Source organism: Pseudopodoces humilis, chromosome 3, assembly GCF_049639895.1.
Source record: "Pseudopodoces humilis isolate 2021_Gansu_Grassland_sample_001 chromosome 3, ASM4963989v1, whole genome shotgun sequence".
NCBI classification, from domain to species: domain Eukaryota; kingdom Metazoa; phylum Chordata; class Aves; order Passeriformes; family Paridae; genus Pseudopodoces; species Pseudopodoces humilis.
The window spans coordinates 29,359,147-29,373,697 of NC_142202.1; the positions used below are offsets into that span (position 1 = coordinate 29,359,147).

The following is a 14,551-nucleotide window of genomic DNA, read 5'->3' on the forward strand; positions in this document are numbered from 1 at the left end:
ACTTACAGATCATACAAGTCTTCTTGTCCCTCTTCAAACATACTCAGCCCAGCTATAGGATGGGGATCCCACCATCATCAGGGTATAGTGGGTGAAGTGACCAGGAAGATAACTTGCCTCCTATATTTACAGAACTACTTAATCATACAGCTAAGGCCACACTGAAATTTTCTGTGATTTCTGCCCCCAGGACAAAACTTTCTTGCCAAATTGAAGTGTAACAATATTAAACATTGTTGATCTGCTGAATGTTTAGCCTCTGCCATGGAAGTTGGTTTCCTGCTGAGTAAGCTCTTCTGATTCTGTTGCTGCATAAAGATCCTTCTGTACTATTACCTGAAGTCCATATTCATGGTTAATACCTGTTACATGCTCTACTTTTCACAAGTCATAAATCAACCAGCTGATATTTTGGTGTTGATAAGCGTATAATCTAAATAATAAGCTGCCAAATAAGGGGATCCATTAATTCTCTGCACTTTCAATGAATGCATACTCAGGAGCCTACCTTTCCTCAGCCCATCCACTTCTTTTGGATGTAAAGGAAAAAGTCCACTAGGGAGAATCCTACCAGTCAGAAGACTGAATCATGATCATTCTACCCAGAGGGTCTTCAGAAGAAGACAAAATGTTTCTCATGGACATGGCCTGCTCAGTGGGTGTGTGGCTGTAGACTTAGGCTGCACTCCTGAAGCACTGCTCTGTTCCCACAAACCTGCAGCAATCTTGGGGTCACATCCTGCAGTAATGTGTGTAATCTGTGGCAGGTGAAGCCAACAATCTATCACTATCCCAACAAGCCTTAAACAGCAGTAGCAGGACATATTCTATTGCTTTCTTAACAAACTCTGCATTGTCTCTACTACTGTTTACTCTGTGTTTATACAGGTACTGTGTGTACATTTCCATTAACCCTGTTAAGCTTATGGTCAACATTCCATGCTTACAGAAAGGGACTTTTTCCCTTCCCAACCAGCTTACCTTGTCTCCTTTCCAACAGCACTGTTTTTAAATGTATTCCTACCACATTAGAATGTTGTCACTTTCTATCTCCTTTTTCACTTCCTTTCCTCCTCCTCCTGGCATTCTTTAGGCAATGTGAAAAGCCACAGAAGGGCCCAGACTCTGTAACTGAGCCTCCAAATTTATCTTTTTGTCCTACTGTTAATCTCCAATAAGCAATGACTTTAAATCTTCTGTAAATCAAATGAAATCACCTGCAATTCATGGCAAATACACTGCATGTTCCTTGATGATGGAAATGAAATGTCACTTACTGTGCTCAGAGACACACTGAACTACCAAAGACACACCTAGCTAGAGCCAGCAGAGATATTTAGGACAAGTCCTTCTGGAAGCACACAAGGTAATTTTTTAATATCAAGTTCTAAAAGGTTTATCTTCACTGTTCATAACATGTCCACTGTCTGTTTTTCCAGTGACACTGCTTGCTTTAGTTCACTTCTGCTCTGGGCCCATTTTTAAGCATGATGACAGTAAGATGGCCAGGGCAGCCAAAGTATTTTCCATTTCCCTCCATCATTTAACCCTTCACTATAGAAAAAAAAAAAAAAAAAGAAAAAAAGTTAGTAGTTGTTGAACTGGTGAACAAAGGAAATAAATACAGTCTGAGAGGCCTACGGCTCTTAAGCTGCTAGCCCAGTATTTGAGTGTATCACTCAGTGGATTTATCTGCGCCTTTTCCGTAAACTCAGGTAAAACTGTTTCTCCCAGCCTTCGTTTCTCTCACTTAGTACTTCTATGTGGCAGTGGCCTCAGGGGGAGACAAAGAGTTAACATTGTCCCACCCCAAACCCCTTGTGAAGGGCGGCCCAGGTGTTCTGATTGGGTTTGAGTCCCTGGTGGGGCTCTCCTTTGGTGTATTTCTACTGGTCCCTGACCCTGAACTCCACCCTCAAAGTTGGAGACCCTCGGGGGTTCTGTCCCTCAAAAACCCCTGCTGTGCCTCTGTTCAGAGCTCTCTCTTCTCGACCTGAGTTTGTTCCATGCTGAATAAATGGTTTCATGAACTGGGAGCCCATCTCTTTGGTGTTTCATGCTGGTCCCCAGAATCCTGCTGCTTCCCTGGACGAGATCCTGAGGTTGCTGACTACAACACTTCTACAAAGTGTTTGGGGTAACCTGTGCCTTTTAACAGATGACTGAATTATCACAAACGACAGTGTCATTTTCACCTCAACGTGTGTAGCTGAAACTATCTGAAACTATCACATCTGAATACAATGAAAACTAAACAACTCTCCAGGAAGTAGAAGACAATTCCTTCCTTTCTCTTCATGGATGTCACTGTATTCTGACAATAACTCTTTACTGTGCCCATTTCTAAACTTCTCACTAAAAAATATGAATTCAGCAATTCTTCCTACTCAGTATTCACTAGCTTTTTTAAGGCTTGTGAACACTCGATGAAATTCAGAGTGGGCCCTGACCTCTACCAAATTTGCTTTTCACACACCACAGAAATGTATTTGTTATTTCATATTCTCTGCTCTTGCTTATCCACCAAAGACAAATCTGAATGGTGAGAACAGCATTGTACAGAGTATATGTTGTTATTATTACACGCCATCATCAGGATGGGCTCATACTCAGATTGTGAAGAATTAGAACTTTTGCAAGAGGACAGACATCAGCATTTACATGTACTTCCCATGCAGCAGAATTGGACTGCTTGCCATTATTTTTGTTCTTAAGTGCATCAAATTACACCATGTTAGCAGGACAACAGCTGGATAAACGTGGTTTTGTTTTGATTTTTTTGGGGTTTGGTTTTTTTTGTTGTTGTTGTTGTTTTTTTTCATGCTAGTGTCACATCTGCTTCCACTGAGTCCTCCCAAAACTCCTACAGAAGGCAAATCAAATTTGCCATAACATGCCTAAACACAGCATTAGGCATGATGATGACATTTTTTTAACTCAGGACTCTTTTGGGCCTGATTTTTAATTAGTGTTGAATTATAACTTCAACTGAAGCTCTAGTAGCTCACCTGAAAAACACAGACCTGCAAGATGGACACAAAAATTCTGCATACTCAGATAGGAAATACCATAGCAAGTTTATGGCATTTATGTGTTCAGCAGCCTGAACTCAGGAGGGAAGAAGGCATTTTTTAAGGAACAACTAAACTTTTTTTTGTTGGAGAGGGAGAGGAGAGGGAAGAAGAAACTGAAAGTATTTCATGCTGTTCCCATGGGGGGCAGGGAAGAAAATACTTTTCAATTATACATAAATAAATATATAATTTCAACACCCTGACTCACCTCTTAAACTAGGATAAATAAATGAGTCTGCAACTGTTGGCATTGCAACATGGAAAGCATAAACCAAATAAAGCAGACAACTTGGAAAAACTTGTTATCTCCTTTTACGTCCGCTACAATGTGGTCTTTTAGGCGTCACAATTCCAAGCTGTAATAATGGCATATCATCTGAATTGTGCATGCATTTTTGCCTTCTTGACACTAAGCTTACACATTAAACCATTACAAGAGTGACTTCAAGGAAAAAAAAGTTGAGGAGTCTCTAACATCATTAAGCCTACTATATTGTTTATTCAAGTATACACTTTGAGGTCTTTACTATAGAACCAAAAATAACAAGTAAAAAACATGAAGAAACAATTACAGGAGCTCCAAAAAAAAACTACAAAAAAAAACTGGCAATGATTCTTCTCAAGTATGCTGACCTGCTTAAAAAATAATCGGGCAGTATCAACAAATTTATATTATAATTATGTGAGATAAAATTTCTAAATTCATTATATTAAACTATAAAAGAATGAGATGGTGTCTTACATGAACCCCAAGTTTTATTTTCCAGTGAGAACACGTTCTCTGCATTAAATGATGTAGAAGATGTATATAATTTTAGGTTTTATTTTACATTGTATTAATGGTGCTGCCCTAATTTGGCAGCTACTGCTTCAACACAAGTACCATCAATCAAACAGCTATTTCACAATGAAAAGACCCAAGTACACAATGAGGAAATGTGTGTTTTTGTTGCATTAGTAACACTCTTGCAGCATTTTGTTGTTTTCTGTTACATCCTGTACTTGCCATAAGCCAGAGTTTCTGAATTTGATTTTCTTAAACCTACTTGCATTTATAGCAAAGTAATTTTTGAGGTCATGTGCCTGTCTTCTATACCTAGACTAAAGATACTGAAATGACCCAATGTCGGTGTCAAGCTAACAAATCATTCCAAACATCTGAACATGAAGTCATTCTAACAGAAAAAGGAACAGATGCTGGTGGGAAAAAAGGAAATTAACTCCACAACTGCTGGCACTTTCCAAACATCAAGCTGAAGGAATGCTGTGGTTTGCAAAGGGCAACATCCTCCCACTGTGACTTCCCAGTGCTACGACATTTCCAGTGAGCCCTAGGCAAACTGAAAGCAAGTCTATTTTCAGAGAATTAATTTGAGAGATTCCACATTTCAGACTGTTTCACCAGCACTGTTCTGAGCTAAGGAAGTCATGCAGTCTTCCCAGACAAAATGCAACCATGGATCCCAGGCACTGGGAGGGAACCAAACAGCATCTGCTACAGCCTGTTTCAAGGAGCTGGTGTCATAGCAATAATACAGGACAGTATACAGGAGGTTGCATGAAGCCTTATTGATGCTCCCTTTCTTTATAGGGCCATACAGCTGCTTTCCCAGTTTGATTTATGAACAGTTTAGAGAATCACAAATCAATTTAGGATGGAAGGGGCCTTGAGAAGAAGGGACCTGCTCAGAGCTATTGTCAAAATTAGATCAGGTTGTTCAGGTCATTGTCAAGGTTTGAATATCACATGAAATTAAAATGTTGACTGAAGCTGAACTTCAGCCACAAACTTCCAAAGAATTGGTAGGAAGAGAAATGATTTTCTGATATATCAAAGGCTTCAAATAAAGTATAATATATTCTTCATATCCAGTGTGGCTTTGCTGCCCTTTGACCTGTGGCCATGAGACACCTTCATTGATTAGCCATCAATACTGCTAACTGTGGGATTGCTTACACTAAGCATTCACACACAGCTTCTTCAGCCTCCTACTTTCCACCAAGTGCTCTTGCTGTTAGCCTATCACATGTGCTTTGAGGTTTACCCTGTGTTTTCCATACTTCCCGGGGAACACAAAGTGAAAGTACTCACCCTCACATCCACCCACACTCCCTTTCTAGACTTCCTGGAGAGCTGTGAAAAAATCCCTCATGAAGTCCCATCCATGACTCATCAAACTGTGAGTCTTTACAAATGGCTTCTCAAATACTGCAGCACACCAACTTCTACGTTCACATCTGCTGTTCCCAGATACAGCACATGGAATAACAACTCTAAAGAAAGGAACTTATAAGGGACACATTAAGTGTTCCTTAAAGCTATAAATACATAACCCAAACAGTTTAATATTCCAAATCAATAGCAGAGTCTAAGACTATTTCAGAGATGAAAAAATAATGCAAGAAGATAGAATTAAAAACAATACAACTTCAAGCAACCCACTTCATTTATTATGGGACAACCACATGCTTGGCAGTCTTCATACAGAAAGGATGAACCCCAAAGGGCTTTTGTAGCTCAGAACAGACAATACAATACCAAAAACCCAGACTCAAACAACACAAAAATGTGATCTTCATCTGGCATATTGTATCACTAAATGAGACCAGATGAAGGTCCTTTTTCTCTCTTCTTTAGGGAAGGTGTATCATCTCCTGAATACCTCAGAACTGGCTGAATGGCAGATCCCAGAGGGATCTAGTGGCCCAGGATCTAATTAGAGATCTTTCACTAGTGATGTCCCCCAAGGTTCAATACTGGGCCTAGTATTGTTTCACATGTTCATCAATGATTTGGATGGAGAAGCTGATGCCTCCTCAGTAAATTCACTGACAACACAAAGCTGCGAGGAGTGGCTGATACCCCAGAGAGCTGTGCAGCCCTTCAGAAAGACCTCGACAGTTTGGCGAGATGGTCAGAGGGAACCATCTGAAACTCAGCAAAGGTAAGTGCAGTAAGTCCTGCACCTTAGGAAGAATAACCTCATGGACCAGCACAGGGCTGACAGCTAGGGCTGACCTGCTGGAAAGGAGTTCTGTGGAGAAGGACCTGAGGGTCATGGTGGACAACAAGCCATCCATGAGCCACCAGTGGGCCCAGTGGCAAAGGAGGCCAATGGTATCCTGGACTGCATTAGGAAGAGCATTTCCAGCAGGTTGAGGGAGGTGACCCTGCCCCTCTACTCAGCCCTGGTGAGGTACACTTGGAGTGCTGTGTCCAGTTCTGGGCTCCTCAGTACAAGAGAGATATGGAGCCCCTGAAGCCAATACAGTGGAGGGTAACAAAGATGATTAAGGGACTGGAACATCTGTCTTACCAGGAAAGGCTGAGGGACCTCGGCCTGGTCAGCCTGGAGAAGGAAAAATGGAGAGGGGATCTTATCAATGCCTATCAGTATCTGAAGGGAGGATGCCAAGAAGATGGAGCCAGACTCTTTGTTGTGCTGAGCAATAGGACAGGAGACAATGGGCAGAAGCTGATGTACAGGAAGTTCCACCTAAATATGAGGCAGAACTTCTTTACTGTGTGGATGACCAAGGACTGGAATAGGTTGTCCAGAGAGGTTGTGGAGTTTTCCTGGACAGAGATATTCAAGAATGGTCTAGATGCAATCCTGTGCCATATGCTTTAGAATGACCCTGCTAGCCACAGATGATCCCACTGGTGGTCCCTAACCCATTTTGTGATTCTGTGATCTCAATACGTATCTCCTACTTTAAAGCAGGAACCTGAAGAAATAAACTCCTATCTAAGTACATCAAGTGTAATACAGTCTCATGCTCTTAGAACCTCCATATGAAGTGTTAAACACAAAGAAAAGACCTCAGGGTTGGGAATAAAAGTCCTGCAAATTCACTTTCGCATAGAAATATTTCACGGAAGTAACTTTCTCTCCATCTTAACCAATCCGGAATTGTGCTTCACAGTGCAAAACCACAGATGCACAGCAGCCCTAGAACAAACAGTAAATGCAGAAATTTTCACTCACTTCTGAAAGCTTTCTTTAAAGGCAAGGAGGACCCCAGGTTTTATATTTGCATCTATCTTGTTGTTCATCCCTGGTAGGCTATGGTAATTATATAAAAAGCTGCAAAAGCACCTTAGATCCCTCCAGCAGATTTCAAAGTATCTCACTCTATATCCGGCTGCACAGTATCAAGCTATACTTTTTATGGTGACATTTTGCTGACAATTCAAACCTCAAGGGCAAAGCTCAAACAGAAACTCTCAAAGAAAGAAAAGAAACCAAACCAGACATGTAGACGTTATCTTCATTAATGCTAGACAGGCAGCATGGGACCAAAATGGGAGTTTGTGAAAATGAGCTGCAAATGGCATAAAATGACGGTAGTAAAAGTACGAAAAGCTGATGTCCCACTAAGGCTAGGATTCTCAAAGGAAATTCAAAGCCTATGAGGATGCAGCCCTGATGTCAGGAAAAGAGAACTGAATGCAAAGCGATGCTGCTTCTTTGAGAGAGAGGTATAAATCTCTAGGAGGACATCTGGGGCACTCTGCACGTGGACTACAGCCTTAGTGGTTAAGCACCCACCTGTGACCACGGTCCAAAGGACCTCAACTTCTTAATGATTGTGTAATGCACAAAAGTGCCTTCTACTCTGTCCTTTCTGATCCTTACAGTGAGCTCACGCAAACCCAGAAACTTCACCACAAGACTATCATAGAAGACAGGTAAGTGCAGTAAAGAAAAGAGTGAACAGTGCTTGATCTGGAAAGCTCAGAAAGATTCAGATATATTTGAGCATGTATCTTAAAAAAAAGGAAAGGGAAAGAGGAAAAAAAAAGGAATGCTGTATTCAGCCAAGCATGTGTAAAAAGTTCAGGGAAAATGTATAAGACGATGGCATGGCCAAAATATTTCTGAAAAGTTTCCTAACTACCTATTCCTTCCTTCAGGTAGAGAGAAATGCATTTATGCATAAATATAACAGTGACACTCATTTATTTGAAAGCATAAAACAATTTAAATCAAAGACTTTTTGGAACCAAGGAATTTGCTGACTCCTACTTTCATATCCAGTTTATTAGTTTTTTTTATTCATCGGGTAGATGAAAAACATAATTAATAACTATTTTAAAAATAATTGCAGAGGATGGTGTCATGAAAGATATTCTTTTATTTTCTGCATATTGGCTGTTACACACTATGGTTCAAGTAAATTTTCCTCTGAATTTTCATATCCTATTTTGCTACTGTGGAGAATCTCTTTCCTGTAGTAGAAAAAGTAGAATAAATTTACAGATTATAAGTATGTACTTTTTCTCAGATGCCATGAAAGTCTACTTCCAGAAAGTTTCAGTGTGCTGCTCATTACCTTGTTACTTGAGTTTAAATAATTTCACTTGAGTAGACAAAGCACAATTAACTCAAAACAACTATTCTAGGATACCACTAAAATCACATGAGTACAAGATAACACTGAGATATTTTGGAGATCTCAACATATTATTAGGATTGAAAGACTGAGATTTTTGTTAGGTATTTTTTGTTTGATTGAAAATAAGCTATATGATCCAGCTAGTTCAGTCTGACTACTTTAGAAAAAGATTTGCTATGAATTTTTTTCTTCAAAGAGAGACAGAAATGAAAAAAAACCCTAAAACTTGTTTAACTGTGCAAAATGTGTGTGCTTGCTACTAAAATCTGCTCAGCCAAAGGCCTACAAATTAATCTCTGGAGGCAGGGAAGGCCATAAAAATAAAACTACTTGCTTTCCAATAGCAGTAAGTCTAACAGCTTGTAGGGTTGTTCAGAAGGCAATAAGCTATGGCCCGCACAATGAGGCCTCATTCTTAGAAACAGGCTGCATCCAAAGCAATGTGTGCTGAAGCAGTGCAATACCTGCATTTTCTACACTTTTTGGGATCCCAATATGAGCTTGTTTATAGATGAGAAATATTTTTCTTTCCATATAATTATTTGATTGGTATTTAATGAGACTATGTGTGTTAGTATAAGATCCTGGTAAGACAGCACTGAAGAACACTGGTTTTCTAAACTTTGACACTGGAAATTTGAAAATAAATACATTTGAAATTTTGGTCTAGTGCTTGATTTAATTCCTGCAAAACTAATATCTGGCAGGAAATCTAGAGAGAGGAGTTATAGAGGTGTTTTATCTAAGTTCAAGTTTCAGCTTATGGTGAGACATGAAAATTATTCTAAACAAAACCAGAATAAAGTACCTGAACTCACGGAGGATGTTATAATTTGTATTTTCTACATATGGCTTTACTTAACAAAATCAGGAAGTGAAAACTCCTTCTACAGAGGAAGGGGCAATCTAGAACATGTACTGGTGGTTTGGGTAGAGGGTCAGGGTGCCATCAATGGTGACTAATCAATGATTCCTCTGATGCAAGTCAAGCCAACTGCATTTCTCATTGTCCATCCTGTGCTGATTAATGTCAAGGTAGAGAACAGCTGAGATTGAGAAGACATTAACATTTTTCAGCAGACCATCCTTTATTCCTTGCAAATAGCTATTCCACAAATGAGAGCAAAGTCTCCGCTAGAGCTGCTAGCTAGAGCTACTCTTTTAGGTCAAATAATTGGTGATTTGTTTTTAATACTAACAGTTTCAGATATGAACCCAGAATAGCCAGAAGTGACCAAAGCAAGCATGGGTGTGTAATACTGTGTGAATGCTACTCTGTAGGAATCATTCACAATCATGAAATTTCAGTGCAGAATTCAGTCTCCTTTGATTACTGTGGACTGTTGACTGACAACTTTCAGTGCACAGACCTACCTGTCTTCCTCCATTTCATCAGAAAGACTTGATATCAAGAACAGGTGGAATGGGTTTTTAATACAACAGTAGGTTTCTGCCACCATGTTGGAATCAAATACCATAGAAGATTACATCTAACATCTGACTGCCAAGATAAATGTGTGCCTACAACAGTGACTAAGCTTCATTTATGCAAGTGACATTTGTTTATTTAAGTCAGCCCACTAATCTCACCACCTTTACATCAAATCAGGCAGTTCTGACTTTCCATTACTTTTAGACTAGAAAGGGCACTTGATAGCAACAATTTTGAACAGTTGCCTCAGTTTGCATTTCTTGACCTTTTAGTCTGTGGTGTTTCCATTTGCTGTATCTCAAGGCATAGGACCCCTGTTTGCCAGGAAGCTCCAAGAACCCAACATCAGCAAGACAGAGCCCTCTGGGGACTTGTCCTGGGTAGCTGAAAGTGTTCTGCCAAGTGAGAAATCAGACCCTTTGTGGCTAAATTTAGATTGCAAATTCTTCAGGGAAAAGGGGGCTTTGCTTTAAAGCAAAGCCTGGAACAGGCTTCTCTGTCACTCCAAAACAATGATGATAGGTGGATTAGGTAGTAGGCTAGAGAGAGATGTCATCACCAATCCTCTGACTGCCTATGAAGGAAACAATGAATAACACTGGACAATTAAGGTTTCAAGTAACTGAAAGTATCTACAATGTAATAAATAGACATCTGGCCATGGTATCCCATCCTAGTAAGCACATCATTTTGCATAGCTGGAATTCAGCTAACTGAAGTTGCATTATAAATGCATTATGAGATTTTCCAGTATGCATCTTCTTTAACTTTGGAAGTCTTTAAGATTCTTATATCAAATCCACTGCTGTAGAACAGAGAGAAAAACAAACAAAAAACCCCAACAAAAACAAAATTCCCAATGTAATGAATGAATCCAACCAACATATTAAATACATTAAAGCACAAATCTTCCAGCCAAGGCTGACTGTCCAGGAGGTGAGATATCTCTAAGACAGCTACAAATAAATCCTCTCCCACCAGAGCTAAAAAACCCAGCTGAGCTGGCCAGTAAAAATGTAAAGCAGACATTAATCACATCAGCCTGCACCTTCCCTCCACTTGCAAGTGCTATGCACCAGCAGGAAAAATGGAATGGAAATAGAACTGAAGATAATGGAGCCTAGATTGCTCTTGTGGACTATTGCTAGCTCTGAGCTACTGCTAGCTCAGACCCACTGTAATTAATTGATTTCTATTAACTTCCTTGTGTGAAGTTTAAAAACACCCAACCAACCAACAAAAACACCCTCAAGGCAAAACACCCTGATTGGACTAGTTTTCTTTAATTACACAGTAAGAAAGGCCACTGCCCCGACTTGGAGGAAAAAAGGCAGCAAACACAGCCCCCAGAAGGACCATGAGAAGGATTTAAATCTGCCAGGTTTAGTATTGAAGTCTAAACCTACTCTTCCACCCTCTGTTATGGAGACTTATGTTTAAAGACTGATGCACTCATAGCATGACTTGCACACTTGGGAAATAAAATTAACCAACAAACTCACCACACCTTCTTCCTTCTAACATGCTAATAAATACATATTATTGAGGTTATCTTAATTTCTGACCGTGTGTTTCCTAGAGCAGCAAAACCCTTCCAATGCCACATTACTGCAGAAATTCCTTGTTTAGAAGTTTCACAGCAATGATGTAACTTACCCATTCACTTGGCTATCATTCTGCCAGTGAAAAATATTGGTGTGATTGATCAGTCTCTGATATATTGCCCCTTTACTGGTTTGTCAGAAATTTGAAGACCTTGAAGGGAGAAGTGTTACATGGAAAGTAACATGAGCAAATGCTCCTCGCTTTCCAGTGCACTGTGGAACATTTCCTACAAACTCTTGAACTACCAAGTTTTAAGACATCTCTATTGTTGCATACTTTAGAGATATTTGAAGACATTCTGAAAGACTTCAGCAATACTTTTTCTATTTTAAGCAACCTACAAAAGTTTTTAAAAGTTCCTTAATGCATTTCAGCTCAAAGAAAAACAAACAAACATCCTCCCACCCACCCAAAGCCCCAAACAAACAATAAAACAAAAAAAAAACCCCAAACACATAAATCATTAAAACTGGGACAGTGTACTATTTAAAGATGTTAAGATCCTCTTCAGAAATCCGAAGTGCATACATTACTTATCAGAAAATTTTGTCATATCCATGCTGATAAAATTCCTTCCATCACTTATTCATGTTCTTGACTAAACAGTAGATAAACAGCTCAAATCAAGATGCAGTTATGAACATGCACACAGGATTTATTGGTGAGCTCCTCCAAAGAGGACAACAGTAGTACCTTCTTTTTGCTGCAGTAAATCTGCCATTTCTTCTCTGGAGGGAGTGCAAACATAGCCTCTCTGTTCTTGTCCGTGAGATCCAATTCATCCTGGAGATTGAGAAAAAGAAAAACAGAAAAAAAACCAGTCAACAGCTGCACTGATATCTTCTCGTAAGTTGAGAGGTTTCTGGACCAGGCATGTCTGACTAGTCTTCAATCAAGAGGACTTAGTGGCACCTGAAGACTCCAATGATTATTGGTTTTGTGATGATTTCCTTGCTCCCTTGAGTTCTCCCTGTCAGAGCATAGCCTATGAGGAGAGGCAGCCTGAACAACTCCCATGTGTCAAACTTCGAATACTAATGATCAGTGAAGGATGGGAAGGATTATATGAAAGGGATGAAGTGAAAAACTCAAAGCACTGGATTATGTGACACAGACATTCCTTATGACACTTAGAGAAAGGCTGAAAGTTTGACACTTTCATCAGTTTCATCATTTTGATCTTTTTTGCCTTTTTTTTTGGCAATACCAAATTGCTCTTCCATAGAAAGCAAATCATTCAATTTCTCTATCTTTCAAGCAAAGGCCATGAGATAGTTGTCATGTCATCAGCAACCTACAGGTTGAAATGTTTTTCCAGATGTTTGTTCTCTAAACCGCACAGTCCCCATAAAAGACATTTCAGACATAAAGGACTTAACTCCACAGTGTAACATTGGGTTGATCAGAGCAGCATATTCAGTCTCTTAAGAAAAGTGAGCTCAGTAGAACATACCCACTTAGAGCTGAGTCAAGCTTACAATAGTAAAATAAAGGATAATGCTATGATCTGGAACTGACCACCAGATTCCACAGCTTCAGCTACTCCTCTGTAAAGGGTGAATAACAACAGACTCTTTTCCAATGCACATCTGTCATGATCCGCTAACACAAGCAGGAGTCGTGAGACGTTCGCTTGATCTCAGAGTGCAAAAAAGACACAAAGGGATTTCAGTTTAAATCACAACAGCAATAATGCATCTTTATTTTAGTGCCAGCATCATGGGTTGATAGATGAGAAGGAGAGAAAGAGAGAGAGAGAGAGAGGTAGTGAGGAATAAAGTAAAAAGAGAAAAAGGGGGCTTATAGCTACCAACGGACTAGATGGGTGTGCCGGTGTCTTCTTCCTTGAGCAGATCTCTCTCTAAGAAAGTAACTTAGAAAGTCACTTTTATAGTCAGTTTCAAAGCGAGGGGCAGTTGGCCAAGAGGTGGGGAGATTCACAGGCCATTGTGATAAGACCCATTGCTCTGTGAAGCAGGTATGAGGTACAGAACAGGCTGCTACTCACCAGTCCCTGCTCAGCAGCAGGAATGAAGGCAGCATACCGTGTCAGCAGAGCAAACACCTGCAAACAATCACTATTGTGGTGTAGGTTGAGCACACCTTCAAACAACCACTTAGCAAGCATCCACCTCAACCAGGCCAGACCCCCTGCACAAAGTCCCCTGGGGTCTTTAGGGTCTTAGTCTCTATTCTTGCGATGCTCGTGAGGCAGATGAGGGAATCTTCGGACTGTCTCTTACAACGTCTCTAAAACTATAAAATAAGAGATTGCTACATCCTCTGTGTTAATTCAGTTAATTCTGACCAGAACAGGTCTCCAAACAAAGCTGCCAGTTTTAGGTGCGAATAAAGAGAATTAAACAAAAAAGAATGGTCTTCAGGGCAAGCAGACTGCATGAACAGGGACAGATGAAGATGTCTAAATTAGAGTTTCAGTAATAGAAAGAAAATCTTCCAGTATTGTTTCAGTGAATCAGTTTTGGCAGAGGTTTGAGTTTTTTCCATATGTATTTGAAATATTTGGAGAAGGAAGTGTCCAGGGGTCTAATATCAAGATGACATCGTGGCACTAAAATGCTGTACACACAGATTCTGGCACCCACACTAACCTTGTGCAAGCAGAGACAATACCTCTTTAACTCAGCCCAACAATGGCTCATTTGGAAAGCATTCAGGGCTGGGAAACTTGTGAAAACAGTGGGCAAAATTGCACACTGAGCCTGGTATAGGCTGCTGACAGATTTAAAAGCCCACAGAGATTTAAGTTGCAAAAAGGTACAAAAGAAATGCAAACAGTAACAAGGTGAGGTCAGTGCCAGCAGCCCAAGGTAGAAGAAGCTGGAGGGTTATTTTAGAAAAGAAAAAGTTTAAAGGGGGAAAAAGAAATTAGCCATGCAAAAAGAGCGCAAACCATGTGGAAATGTTTAGTGTGAGCTTCCAAACAAGGGGGCAGCCAAGCAAGGCAAGGAGTATTATCCTTGCTATACACAATTAGAAAACTCAGGCTGGGATGACATTCTTGGGGAAAGAGGGAGAG

General features: G+C 40.1%; 1 protein-coding gene across 4 annotated transcripts in view; it reads right to left on the bottom strand.

Moving 5' to 3' along the window:
* The window catches only part of DAAM2 (dishevelled associated activator of morphogenesis 2), a 237,998-nt gene that overhangs the window by 123,945 nt on the left and 99,502 nt on the right, over positions 1–14,551 (bottom strand). For all 4 annotated transcript variants that reach the window (XM_014261243.2, XM_088053801.1, XM_088053799.1 and 1 more), the window contains exon 3: positions 12,205–12,294. In XM_014261243.2, coding sequence (XP_014116718.1) covers positions 12,205–12,294 — 90 coding nt within the window. The remainder of the gene's footprint in view (positions 1–12,204; positions 12,295–14,551) is intronic.